The sequence below is a fragment of the Malaclemys terrapin genome, chromosome 4 (genome assembly GCF_027887155.1).
Source record: "Malaclemys terrapin pileata isolate rMalTer1 chromosome 4, rMalTer1.hap1, whole genome shotgun sequence".
Classification (NCBI taxonomy): Eukaryota; Metazoa; Chordata; order Testudines; family Emydidae; genus Malaclemys; species Malaclemys terrapin.
In genome coordinates this window covers 81753523-81767128 of record NC_071508.1, presented here as the reverse complement: position 1 = coordinate 81767128, position 13606 = coordinate 81753523, and the positions used below count along the sequence as shown (strand labels likewise).

The 13606-nt window shown below is 49.5% G+C and overlaps 1 protein-coding gene across 4 annotated transcripts in view; it reads right to left on the bottom strand.

Annotated features, from left to right (window-relative positions):
• Window positions 1–13606, bottom strand: part of CSTPP1 (centriolar satellite-associated tubulin polyglutamylase complex regulator 1) — a 157984-nt gene that overhangs the window by 17882 nt on the left and 126496 nt on the right. For all 4 annotated transcript variants that reach the window (XM_054028297.1, XM_054028298.1, XM_054028296.1 and 1 more), the window contains one exon: window positions 319–403. In XM_054028297.1, the coding sequence (XP_053884272.1) occupies window positions 319–403 (85 nt within the window). The remainder of the gene's footprint in view (window positions 1–318; window positions 404–13606) is intronic.

Below are 13606 nucleotides of genomic sequence, written 5' to 3'. Positions count from 1 at the left end.
TTCTGACCTTATCTCTAAGGGTAGGTCTACACTGTAGCTGAAGGTGTAATTTCCATCTTGGGCAGATGTACACACACCAGCTTAGATACAGCAAGTGCGCTACAAGTAGCAGTGTAGCTGCGGTGGCACAGGCTATCGCGTGTACTTCTAGTTGAGCTGGAAATTATACCTCCAGCTGCAGTGTCTTGGTAGTCCATCCATCCGCAGTGTAGACATACGCTAAATGTCCTTACTCACATTTTAACCCTTTCAGCACCAGGGACTAAAGCCATTGTAGGGCTGATCTACTTATCAAGAGAGAAATGGATGAAGACCCACCTTGCTGCCTTCTGAGTAAGTTCCATTGGGAAGTCAGGGCAGAGCAGCTGCATCAGACAATGGTACTCCTTCACTGTCAGCAAATCTGCATCAGAAACAGACAGGAGAGCATCAGAATCTTTTCTGAGATTGTTCCTTCCCCTCCCTCCCTCCATGCCCAGGCAATATGTCTGCTCTTATTCTCTTCAGGAGTCAAGATTGATAAGGCTGGTATTCAGGACAAAGGAACTGCCATTATTTTAGATGGAGAGTCCAGCAAAGCAGGCAGTCAGGAAGAGGCATGGCAAAAGGAGAGAGCTACAGAAGTGAATCCAGCAGACAGAACTGGTAACAGGTAGTAATTCAGGGAGAAAAGGGGTAATAAAGCCGGGGAAGCTCAAGTGTCAACTCAAGTTCATTTAACTTGTGTATAACTAGCTGGAAAAGAGAACCATTCCAAAGCTGCTTAAATTTGCTGAAATTCACTGGCATGGCAACATTCACCACAACATGCCTGAAAACCATCCACAGAACATCTGGCAGCAGTATGAGGGCTATGGAGTATAAACCCACAGACATTATTATTTTGGCATCCAATAATGCAGCTGGATAGCTTCTTTAGGAATAGCATGTACAAATCTGGTCACTGTATTATAGGACGCACAGAGCAAAGATCCAAAATATACAAGAAGGGCAACCAAACGATTCATGTTTTAGGGAGCTGCTTTGAAAGACACTGGTCAAAAATGGCCTCTGTGGTTCAGCAGAAGGAGATTGAGAGAGGTGAATCTCAAGGAGGTTTATAGGATCCCAAGGGAATGGAAACACAGTGATGTCAAAAAGCTCTACATGATTGTATGTTCACAGTCCAAAAGGCTGAGGACTAAAGTTAAGGAGAGAACTAGCTGAACAACAGCAATTTTACAGTATTTCCACTTACAGAAGTATGCAAAGTATGGAAGAAGAAAGAGCCAGTGGTAGAATTAGAGCCAAGCAGCAGTCAGGAAGGGAATCCAAAGGGCAAAGGCATGAGCCCTGTAGTACAGGGCTTGGGCTCTTTTAGCACAGTTAGCTGGCAGCCCTCCGTAGCCCACAAAACTTCTGAGCCAAATATTCAGCTGATGCATTTTCTAATAAATGGCCTCTCCCTTATCCCTGATGATGGCCCCAAGCTCCCTCATCAAAGACTCCGGAAAGCCTGATAGCCTCACAAGAGCAAGAGAGACAAAGGGAAAATTCTGCCGATTCACTGGACATCAAAGAGGCAGATGTGGTTTCACTGTAGTGCCTCAGGCAACTAAATGGATATTTTCCTATATTCAAGAATGACTAAAGACACATTGCTGGGGGACTCTCAGTAAAATCAGATCCCAACCTTTTCCCTTAGCTTCCCCTTACTGGGGGTGGGGGTTTGTTCCCTGCCCCCATTCCAATCCCTTCCCCAAAGTCCTCACCCCAACTCTGCCCCCTCCCTGCCACCAGGGGGTGCAGGAGGGGTGTGGGGTATGGCAGGGGGCTCAAGGCAGGGACTTGGGGTGTGGGGTGCAGAAGGGGTGAGGGGTGCAGCAGGGGGTTGGGGTGCAGGGTGTGGCAGGGGGCTCAGGGCAGGGGGTTGGGGTGCAGGAGGGGTGTGTGGGACGTGGCAGGGGGCTCCAGACAGGGAGTTGGGGTGCAGGAGGGGTGCGGGGTGTGGGTTCCAGCCCGGTGCCGCTTATCTAGAGCGGCTCCGGGGTGGCAGCGCTGCGCACTGTGGCCAGGGCAGGCTCCCTGCCTGCCTGCCCTGGACCCGCTCCGCTCCGCTCCAAGAAGCAGCCGGAGTCCCGGGGGCGGGGGAAAATGGTGCCATGTGCTGCTCTTGCTGCTCCTCCAGGTACCTCCCCCAAAGCTCCCATTGGCCGCAGTTCCCCGTTCCCGGCCAATGGGAGCTGCGGGGGGCGGTGCTCTCTACTCCCCCCCCCGCTCTGCCCGGGGCTGCAGGGCCATAGTTCCAGCTGCTTCAGAGAGCGGCGCGGGGCTCGCGGTGCCACGGGGTAGGCAGAGGGGCGGGATGCACGTGGGTGGGTGGGCACGGGGAGCTTGGCGGGCTGCACGAAAGAACCCCACAGGCCGTGTGTTTGAGACCCCTGATCTAGCCAGCTTTCTAGCCACTTATAGTCCATTCATCCAATTCATACTTTTTAAACTTGCTGGCAAGAATACTGTGTGAAACTTATCAAAAGCTTTGCTTAAGTAAAGATATATCACCACTGTCCAACACTTTCCCCATATCCACAGAGCCAGTTATTTCATCATAGAAGGTAATCAGGTTGGTCAGGCATGACTTGTCCTTGGTGAATCCATGTTGATTGTTCCTGATCACCTTCCTCTCCTCTAAGTGCTTCAGAATGGATTCCTTGAGGACCTGCTCCATGATTTTGCCGGGGACTGAAGTGAGGCTGACCAGTCTGTAGTTCCCTGGGTTCTCTTTCTTCCCTTTTTTAAATATGGGCACTATATTTGCCTTTTTCCAATAGTCCGGGACCTCCCCCAATCACATCAGCCAACTCCCTCAGCACCCTTGAATGCATTATATCTGGACCCGTGAACTTGTGCACGTCCAGCTTTTCTAAATAGTCCTTAACCTGTTCTTTCACCACTGAGGGCTGCTCACCTCCTCCCCATACTGTGCTGCCCAGTGCAGCAGTCTGGGAGCTGACCTTGTCTGTGAAGACCGAGGAGAAAAAAGCATTGAGTACTTCAGCTTTTTCCACATCATTTGTCACTATGTTGCCTCCCCCATTCAGTAAGGTTCCCACACTTTCCCTGACCTCCTTCTTGTTGCTAACATACCTGTAAAATACTTCTTGTTACCCTTCACATCCCTTGTTAGCTGCATCTCCAATTGTGCCTTGGCCTTCCTGATTACACCCCTGCATGCTCAAGCAATATTTTTATACTCCTCCCTAGTCATCTGTCCAAATTTCCACTTCTTGTAAGCTTCCTTTTTAGTTTAAGCTCACCGAAGATTTCACTGTTAAGCCAAGCTGGTCGCCTGCCATATTTGCTATTCCTTCTGCACTTTGGGATGGTTTGTTCTTGCACGCTCAATAAGCCTTCTTTAAAATACAGCCAGCTCTCCTGGACTCCTTGCCCTCTCATATTAGCTTCCCGGGGACCCTGCCCATCAGTTCCCTAAGGGAGTCAAAGTCTGCTTTTCTGAAGTTCAGGGTCCGTATTTGGCTACTTTCCTTTCTTCCTTTTGTCAGGATCCTGAACTCAACCATCTCATGGTCACTTCTGCCTAGGTTGCCACCCACTTCTACTTCTCCTACCAATTCTTCACTGTTTGTAAGCAGCAGGTCAAGAGGAGCATGGCCCCTAGTCGGTTCCTCCAGCACTTGTACCAGGAAGTTGTCCCCAACCCTCTCCAAAAACTTCCTGGACTGTCTGTGCATTGCTGTATTGCTCTCCCAGCAAATGTCAGGGTGATTGAGTCCCCCAGTAGAACCAGGGCCTGTGATCTGGAAACTTCAGTTAGTTGTCCGAAGAAAGCCTCATCTACCTCATCCTTCTGATCCGGTGGTCTATAGCATGCGCCCACCATGACATCATCCTTGCTGCTCTCACCTCTAAACTTAACCCAAAGACTCTCAACAGGCTTTTCTCCAGTTTCAAACTGGAGCTCTGAGCAATCATACCGCTCTCTCACATACAATGCAACTCCTCCACCTTTCGTCCCATACCTGTCCTTCCTGAACAGTTTATACCCATCCATGACAGTGCTCCAGTCATGTGAACTGCCCCACCAAGTTTCTGTTATTCCAATCTCGTCATAGTTCTTTGATTGTTCCAGGACTTCCAATTCTCCACGCATTCACCTCCACAATTCGACGGTCCCTACCTGGGCCTTTTACTTCAACAGGAGTCAGTGATGGACCTTTCAAGGGGCTCAGCTCCCCAACAGGAGAGGCGTGCACTCATGGCTCCTGTATGGCTGGGCGGGCCGAACTAGGTTCCTGGCCCAAAGACCCTTGGGCCTTTTTGCCTGGTGCTGAGGAGCTGTGCTTCCACACCTAGGCACCAGAGATGTTGATTGGTGCCAGGCGGAGCCTGATGCTGAGGGTGTGCTATGCACCAATGCTGAGGTGCTCACCAATTCTTGGTGGGAGGGCTTGGACGCCTGGCAAAGGGCTGACTCCATTAGAAGGGCTCCGAGTTGGATATCCGCTCCTTCTGAGTTCCTGGCCAAAAGTTTTTACAAATACGGCACTTCTCTTTGATGTGCAATTCGCCCAAGCACTTGAGACAACTGCCGTGGGGATCGCTAACAGGCATAGGCCTATTACAGTCCGTGCAGGGCTTGAACCCGGGGGACTGGGGCATGCCCCGCCTGGGCAAAGTCCTATTGGGGACTCTAACTCTAAGTCACTATCAAGAACCCTATGTACAAAGCCCTAAGGCTGAATGGCTCTTCACAAGGACAGAAAACTGCTAACCACTTGCAAGGCAAGGGAGAGAGGCACTCCAACTAACCACCACAGGCGGTAAGAAGGAATTGAGAGGGTGTAGGGCCGGCGGCACCTGATACACCGTGGCATGAGCACGGCACTCCAGAAGGTGCCACTGCCGACCCTAAAGATACCGCTATGGCAAAAGTCTCCGATGACTGCGCACATGGGTGCACGCACACCTAGAATGGAATCGACATGAGGAAGCACTCGAAGAAGAAGATCTAGTTCATTCTCCTTCCTCAGTGACCAGGCCAGGAATGGTTTCTAGAGACTATTCTTCTGGGCTTGGTCCAGTCTAGTTTTAAATGACTCTAGCAAAGGAGTTTCCACCACTTCTCTGGAAAGACTATTTCTCAATCTAAACAGATTGCACTATCTGGAAGCTTTACCTAATATTCCACTTGAATTTCCTTTGCTTAGTTTCAAATTCCTCTCATTTACACTGTCTTATATCACTCTACATATTTTCTTTTGCCCTCTGGTGTTCCTCCCTTTCACATATTAGTAGGCCACTATTATAACTCTGTCTTCTATCTATACACACCTTAGGGTAGTCAAGCTATTAGTTCTTTTAATCTCTCCTCCTAAGCCTCTCTCTTTCTGGCCCCCCAATCGTTCTGAACTCTGTTCAGTTTTTGGTACTGAGGTGCCAGGAGAGGCACACAGTATTTAAGATCTGTTCACTGCAGACATGTACATATACATAGAGAGGATCGCCTGTCAACCTTGGATAGGATACTTCTCCCCAGGCAGGTCAAAAATCTCCACAGGGGAGTCAGAGCAAAACATCCTCATTTTGTAAATTCTGTATTTTTTAACAATTTTTTTTCTCAAACATTCAAGGAATGATAGCAGCAGCAGGTTTCCTGCACAGCAGAGGAAGCTGGAATTGTCTACAGCATCAGCGATCCCCAGCCGAGGTGGCCTGAGGAGCTGACTGAGCACTACTTATGCCTCAAGTGAACCCTCTAACTTGCAGGAGTGAACCTTCTCCAGATTTTTAATATGTTCATAATTTCTGCACCTTTTTCTCCCTAAAGCCTGATGCTGAGTGACAGCAGTTTCATCGTTTCTGCATCAGGAAACCATCAAGAACAATCTATAGCAATTGTGAACCTTTGCTCAGAAGAACTCTGGCAACATGCTGGCAAAGAAACTGAACTAGAAGAGATCAGCGCCATTCTTAGAGACACCTATTCCCAATGAGAAGAAATTATTGTTTCAGTCTAGGAGCAAGTGGCCCATCTAGGTCAGGCTGCATGCAATGAAGAGGGCAGAGAAACTCAGGTGTCTGAGAAGCAAAAAGACTGAATTCCCTGTGATGCCAGGAGAGGGAGCACTGCAAACCCAGTGATCAAAGTGGGGATCAGTCTGAGCAGACCCTTTTGGAAATGCAATGCAGCTCAGCATTGGTACATCTCAGGGGACTGACTAACAGAGCATATCAATTTCACTGACTTAGATGGATATCCACTACACAGGAAAGGAATCACCACAGGCCTTAAGAGGTGTCTGCAGTTTGCTGTGATGACTGTTTTCCTATTCACTGTAATGGGGTCACTGAGTACCATGCGGAAAAATGACACTTGCCCATGCACCCATCCTGTCTGCCAAGAGCCATTCAGAATAAACAAGGGCAGTTTTGGTCCATGACCACATTGCTCCTTCCTGTCTCCAGGGTACAAAGGCTCAAATCCAGGCCACAGCTGAGTAAATAGTCTTCATTGCTGTGCTATGAGGAAAGACAAAGAAGATGGAAGGAAGGAAGGAAGGTAATAGTCAGAATGAATAAAAACTGGAATCCCCAAGGGCCACTTTGGTTGGTACCACAAAGTACTGTATCTGATATTCCAGTAACAAACAAACTACATCATGGTCTTCAGACATATGCAGTCTACCATATCCCCCAAACTGATATGGCCTCTGAAATCCCAGATACCCAGGGAAAGAACAAGAGATACTGAACTTTGTGTGCTAACCATATTTAGTTACAATAGAACACAATAACATTCCAGGGCTGCAGAACCAGGGAGAGCAAGGGAGGCCAGTGATCCCACAATGGAAATATTGTGGGTCTCTGGCCTTGTGTAAACCTGCGCATACCCAAGGGGGTGGGGGAGAAGATGAAAGCATGGATTGAGAAGCTTTGCACGCTGGGAGAGTTTCTGCAGGCCAACTTTCTGTAGTATAATCAGCATTGTTAACCCCAGACACTCAAAAGTCATGCATCAAGCTCCAAAAACTCATGAGATTGGCTTAAAAATAATGAGATATTAAAATAATAATTTTTGGGTTTTTCCTTTGCCTTCTGAATCTTTAGGGGCGCACTTAAGTCATGTTTTCAGCTTTTTTTTCACAACCATGAATGCTAGAAACTTTGTTTTTTAATGAAAGATGGGATAGTCTTGTAATCAGCTGCCTCCAGAACCTGGGGCTTCAAGAAAAGCATCAATATCATGATAAATTAATGAGAAATGGTAACATTGGCAACTCCACGTGACACATTTGGCCTGTGGGCTACTCTTTGGACACATCTGGTTCACAGAAAGGCTGCAGCATGGCCTCCCCAGCCTGCTGTAAATTTACACATAAACAACAATCTGAAAACCAAAAATTCTAGGAGATTCCATGCCTTAAACTTAAAAAGCAAAACATATTTGTGTTTTTAAAAAAGCTTTAATTTGAAAAAAGGTTAATATTAATCCCCCCTCCATGCTTTATTATTTATAAAGCTTTGTGTTGAAACATTTTATGAGCTATTAGATGATAGAACTGTTTCTGTTAGATGTGGGTTTTTTTTTCAAATAAGAACTCTGAAGAAAATAAAATCATACAAGTGTTCCTTCCTTGACTAATCTGCTTTTTCCACTGACAAGAACAGTTATAAAATAAATAGAAACCAGGGCCAGAATGTGCATTTGTCTTACTTTAAAAATTGATCTTTCTCCTTTTCCAAACAAAAACAGTAACAGCAGCTCACATACTTATTCCCACCATTGAGACTGAAGGTTACACAAAGACAAACTAAAAAATGAAGAATAAACATCCACAGTTCTGCCTGAAAGTGGTGTATGTGTGTGTGTGTGTGTGTGTGTCAGCGCATATAAACACAAGGGTCCACTATGAACTTGATGCTCACGCATAACTCCCACAATGGCTGGAAAGACCTAAGAGTCTAAAATGAAAAGGAAAACTGAAAAAGGGAGAGTTAAAGAGATCCCCAACTCTGGCTACATTTGAGTTATGGTTGATGGAAAGACATTAGCAGTCCAACACTATCCTGCAGTATTTCCAGAGCCGAGACAGGAATCTCTGTGCAAAACATTGCGATGTCATGCAAGGAGCCCTCTTTGCAAGCCACAGAACAAAACAATTCCCAGTTGCTGCTGGCAGTTGCGCAGTAGCTGAACACGGTGGAGCACTGTTTCTGGTCCCAGGAAACAGCACTGACTAGTGGGGTTGCATCATTGTGCAGCTATGGGATGACAAGCAATAGCTGCAGAACTTTTGAATGCAGGTGGTCACTTTCCAGAAACTTTATGATAGGGTTACCATTCGTCCGGATTTACCCGGACATGTCCTCCTTTTCGCGCTAAAAATAGCGTCCGGGGGGAATTTGTAAAGCACTCACAATGTCCGGGATTTCCCCCTCCCCCGGCAGAGCGAGCGGCTGGGAGGGCTGCAGAAAAATCCCGGGCTGGACTCCTGAGCAGCTGTAGAGGAGCCGGAGCCGCCCTGCATTCTGAGTTGGCCTCTCCTGCAACCCGGTCTGGCAGCACTGTGCAGGGCCAGGGACCGGGTTTTGTTGTGCAGGGCCAGGGACCGGGTTTTGTTGTGCTGGGGAGCGCAGCCACGTGTCCGGCTCGGCTGGCACAGAGCCCAACACCCTGTTCTGAGCAGCAGGGTAAGGGGGACCGGGGGCAGGAAGGTTCTGGAGGGGGCAGTCAAGAAACGGGGGGGGGGGCTTTTGGGGGGGCGTGGAGAAAGTTTTGGGCAGTCAGGGTACAGGTAGGGGGTAGGGTCCTGGGGGGCAGTTGGGGGGGGTCTTAGGAGGGGGCAGTTAGGGGACAAGGAACAGGGAGGCTTAGGGGTGGGGTTCTGGAGGGCAGTTAGGAGCAGGGGTCCCAGGAAGGGGCAGTCAGGGGACAAGGAGCAGGGGGGTGGGGAGCTGGGAGTTCTGGGGGGGGAGCTGTCAGGGGGCAGGAGTGGGGAGAGGGATCGGAGCAGTCAGGGGACAGGGAGCAGAGAGGTTTAGATGGGTTGCGAGTTCTGGGGGGGGCTGTCAGGGGGCAGGAGTGGGGAGAGGGATCGGAGCAGTCAGGGGACAGGGAGCAGAGGGGTTTAGATGGGTCGGGAGTTCTGGGGGGGGCTGTCAGGGGGCAGGGGTGGGGAGAGGGATCGGATCAGTCAGGGGACAGGGAGCAGAGAGGTTTAGATGGGTTGCGAGTTCTGGGGGGGCTGTCAGGGGGCAGGAGTGGGGAGAGGGATCGGAGCAGTCAGGGGACAGGGAGCAGAGAGGTTTAGATGGGTTGGGAGTTCTGGGGGGGGGCTGTCAGTGGGCAGGAGTGGGGAGAGGGATCGGAGCAGTCAGGGGACAGGGAGCAGAGAGGTTTAGATGGGTTGGGAGTTCTGGGGGGGGCTGTCAAGGGGGCAGGAGTGGGGAGAGGGATCGGAGCAGTCAGGGGACAGGGAGCAGAGAGGTTTAGATGGGTTGGGAGTTCTGGGGGGGGGGGCTGTCAGGGGGCAGGAATGGGGAGAGGGATCGGAGCAGTCAGGGGACAGGGAGCAGAGAGGTTTAGATGGGTTGGGAGTTCTGGGGGGGGCTGTCAAGGGGGCAGGAGTGGGGAGAGGGATCAGAGCAGTCAGGGGACAGGGAGCAGAGAGGTTTAGATGGGTTGGGAGTTCTGGGGGGGGCTGTCAGGGGGTGGGGAGTGGTTGGATGGGGCGTGGGAGTCCCAGGGGTCTGTCTGGGGGTGGGGGTGTGGATAAGGGTTGGGGCAGTCAGGGGACAAGAGGCAGGGAGGCTTAGATAGGGAGTGGAGTCCTGGGGGGCAGTTAGGGGCAGGGGTCCCAGGAGGGGGCAGTCAGGGGACAAGGAACGGGGGGAGGGTTGGGGGTTCTGGGGGGGCGGGAAGTGGGAGGGGCAGGGGCTAGGGCGGGGCTCCTCCCGTCCTCTTTTTTGCTTGCTGAAATATGGTAACCCTACTTTATGAAGAGCTTTCCCCAGCCCTGAAGCACAGCAACACTAAAATGAGACCTGCTCTGAGAGTGGAGAAGTGAGTGGCGATCGCTCTGTGGAAGCTTACAATGCCAGACTGCTACTGGTCAGTGAGGAATCAATTTGGAGTTGGTAAATCCACCCGTGGAGCTGTTGTGATCCAAGTGTGCAGGGCCATTAATTGACTTCTGCTAAGAAGGGTAGTGACTCTTGGCAATATGCAGGACATAGTGGATGGTTTTGCCACAATGGAGTTCCCTATCGGGGGGAAGGAGGAGGAAAGGGAGGGGAGAATAGATGGCACGTATATCTCTATCTTGGCACTAAACCACCTACCCAAAGACTAAATAAACCATCAGGGATACTTTTCAATGGTATTGTAAGTACTGCTGGATTGCAGGGGGTGTTTCACCAACATCAACATGGGATGGTCAGGAAAAGTTGCATGATGTGAGTGTCTATAGGAACACAGGTCTGTTCAGAGAGCTGCAAGCAGGGAGTTTTTTTCCAGATCGCAAAATAACCATTGATGATGTTGAAATGCCAATAGTGATCCAGGGAGACCCAGCCTACCCCTTGCTCCCATGGCTCATGAAGCCGTACACTGGCCACCCGGACAGAAGTAAGGACCGGTTCAACCATAGGCTGAGCAAGTGCAAAATGATGGTGGAATGTGCCTTTGGACGTTTAAAGGGGCACTGGCGCAGTTTGCTGAGTAGGTTAGAACTCAGCGAAAGCAATATTCCCATTGTTATCGCTGGATGTTGTATGCCCCATAATATCTGTAAGGCAAAGGGAGACAAGTTTCTGCAGGGGTGGGGTGTGGAGGTGAACAGGTTGTCAGCTAATTTTGAGCAGCCAGATACCAGGGTAATAAGAGCCCAGCAAGGAGTTCTGCATCTCTGGGAGGTTTTGAAAACCCATTTCAGTAATGAGCCTCAGCAAAGTGTGCTGGTTATCTGCATTATGCCTTTCTATACCATCCCCTCTGTTGCATTAGTTTCCCTGGATTACCCTTCTCCCACCCCCAAGGCCTCATGATTGGAATAAATAAAGAGCATTTCATTCTCGAAACATTGACTTTTATTGCACAAACATAAAGAAACTGAAAGAACAGGAAAATAATTTAACCTTGCACAAACAATGTGATAAAATTAGGAGGGGAGAAACCAAGCCAGCTTGTCTGTAAAAGCACAGTAGTCTTACCCATCATAGGTTTCTGAATGCCGCCTTTTGTTCTTAGTACCCTCTCCAGGTGTTGAGTGGAAGGAATACTGAACTCCCCAACCCCAACCCCCGCCTCCTGGAGCATTTGGGGTGAGGGAGATTGGGAACAGGGTGATGCTTGCAGGCAGTTCTGCAGGGACTGCAGAGGGAATCTAGCCTCAAGCTGCTTTTCTTGAAGCTCAACCAGATGCCTCAACATGTCTGATTGGTCCTTCATAATCCGCAGCATCTCATCCTGCATGGCATGCTTATGCTCCTCAGATGCTCTCCTGGTCTCCATGTCCATGTCCAGTTTTTCAGACAATGAAATTCTCCAGGGTATTTGCTCCATGTCAGCTGTCCCAGAGGCATTCATTATCTCACTGAACATGTCATCACACATTCTTTTTTTCCACCTTCTAATCTGCGAAAGCCTCTTTGCCTGTGTGGAGGATGTGCTGAAGGCCAAGCTCTTCACTGCAAGGCATGCAAAGCACAAGGCAACCATTGTCAGTGAATACCCTGGGTCTGGTGCAAAGTTGCTATTTAAAAAACACTCCTCTTATTACACTCAAGAGCAAGACAGAACATATTCATAATCCCTAGCTATTCAACAAAATGGTTTGCTGTTCCAGCCATGGTGAGTATGGCCCAGTGGCATGGGCAACGGGCCTTGTGATGCAATTTGTGGGAAACCCGCGTCGGGAGCACAGGTGGACAATGCCCTCTCCCCCTGGCAACATGGATGTTGCTTTGAGACCAGGGACCAGTGTTAAGTCTCCCAAATTGCGATCTTTGTCCAAGGTGGTTCTGGGGGAGAGGGAAGACAGTATGCAGCCACAAAATAACACAGGAAGCCCCCCCCTTAATGCTGCTGGTAATAGTTGCCCTGGACTTGCAGAATCTGAGGCCAACGCCAATCCCTGCCAACCAAACCACTGGTATGTTAGGGACAGCGTGGTTGAGGGACCTGGAAGTCACCATGCATGATGGATCACATGCTGTATTGTTTGCAGTCCGAGCACTTGCAATGAAAACTTCCATCTCCCCTAGATGACCCTATGTGATATCAGTCTTCTGAGGGTAACAGAGGTGGCAAGGGAGCAGATGCTGCAAGCGTCTGGATACAGACCCAGTCCTTATGTTGCTATGCTGTGTACTGTAATGAGGCCAGCAGAGTTAATACTGGAGTTGCGTGGGAAAGTGTCCTATAGTGGACATTTAGAAATAAGAAATAAGGCAGCCCTCCCCAGACACCAAAGGATTGCAGAGTATCTCCATGAAAGTTTCCTAGAGATCGTCATGGAAAATTCCCGGGCCATCCCTATACACATAAACAGTCTTTACCAATGGACACCCTCTGCATAGCTGGAGCAGCCACTAGGAAGCAGATACCCACTGCACCTCACTTTTTCTTCAGATTAAACATCAAATATAAGAGCATGTAACCCCTACAGTTTGACTGGAATTGCATACTCACCAGAAGTGCTTTCCCAGGCATCACGCTCGGCCACCATGCTGTCCTGTGACCGGCTAAGCTCTGGGGTTAAAAATAGTTCCTGGCTCTCGGGGAGAATGAATCCACTGTTCATCTGTCTCCCACTCTCCTCCTCCTCCTCTTCCTCATCCAGAATGTCCTCCTCATTGTTGCCTGAGGTAGCTCAGGACTCAAACTCCTGGGAAGTATCCACGCTGCATTTGGGGGTAATGGTGGGGTCACCAGCAAGAATTGCATACAGCTTATTGTAGAAGTGGCATGTCTGTGGTGTAGAACCAGAACTGTTCACCTTCCTTGTCTTCTAGTATGCCTACCGAAGTTCTTTGATTTTCACGCAGCGCTGCTGCATATCCCTCCTGTAGCCCTTCTCCCCCATGCACCACGCAATCTTTTCGTAGATGTCTACGTTTCTTTAGCTGGATCAGAGCTGTGCCTGCACAGACTCTTCTCCACACAGACGAATAAGATCCACCACCTCCTGTGTACTCCAGGCTGGACCACGTTTGGGGCATTGAGTTGCCACGATCAGCTGGGATGGCGAGCTCTCCATGCTGATCAAACAGGAAATGGCAATCCAAAAGTTCCCAGGGCTTTAACAGGGGAGGGGCTGTTTCCTGTGTACTTGGCTGCTGTGCAGCGGAGTTGAAAATGATTTCCAGAGTGGTCACAGCAGAGAATTGTGGGACGCCTCCTGGAAGCTAATTCAGTCGATTTACACTGCCTCTCTGTCAACCCATCAACACTGAATTAAGTGCTACACCTTTTGCAGAGGTGGAGTAATTAAGTTGATATTACAGGCGAGTTAGGTCAGCAGAAAGGATCTGGTAGTAGACGCATACATTATTAGGTCGACATAAGGCATCTTCCATTGACATAAGTTTGTAGTATAGACCAGGC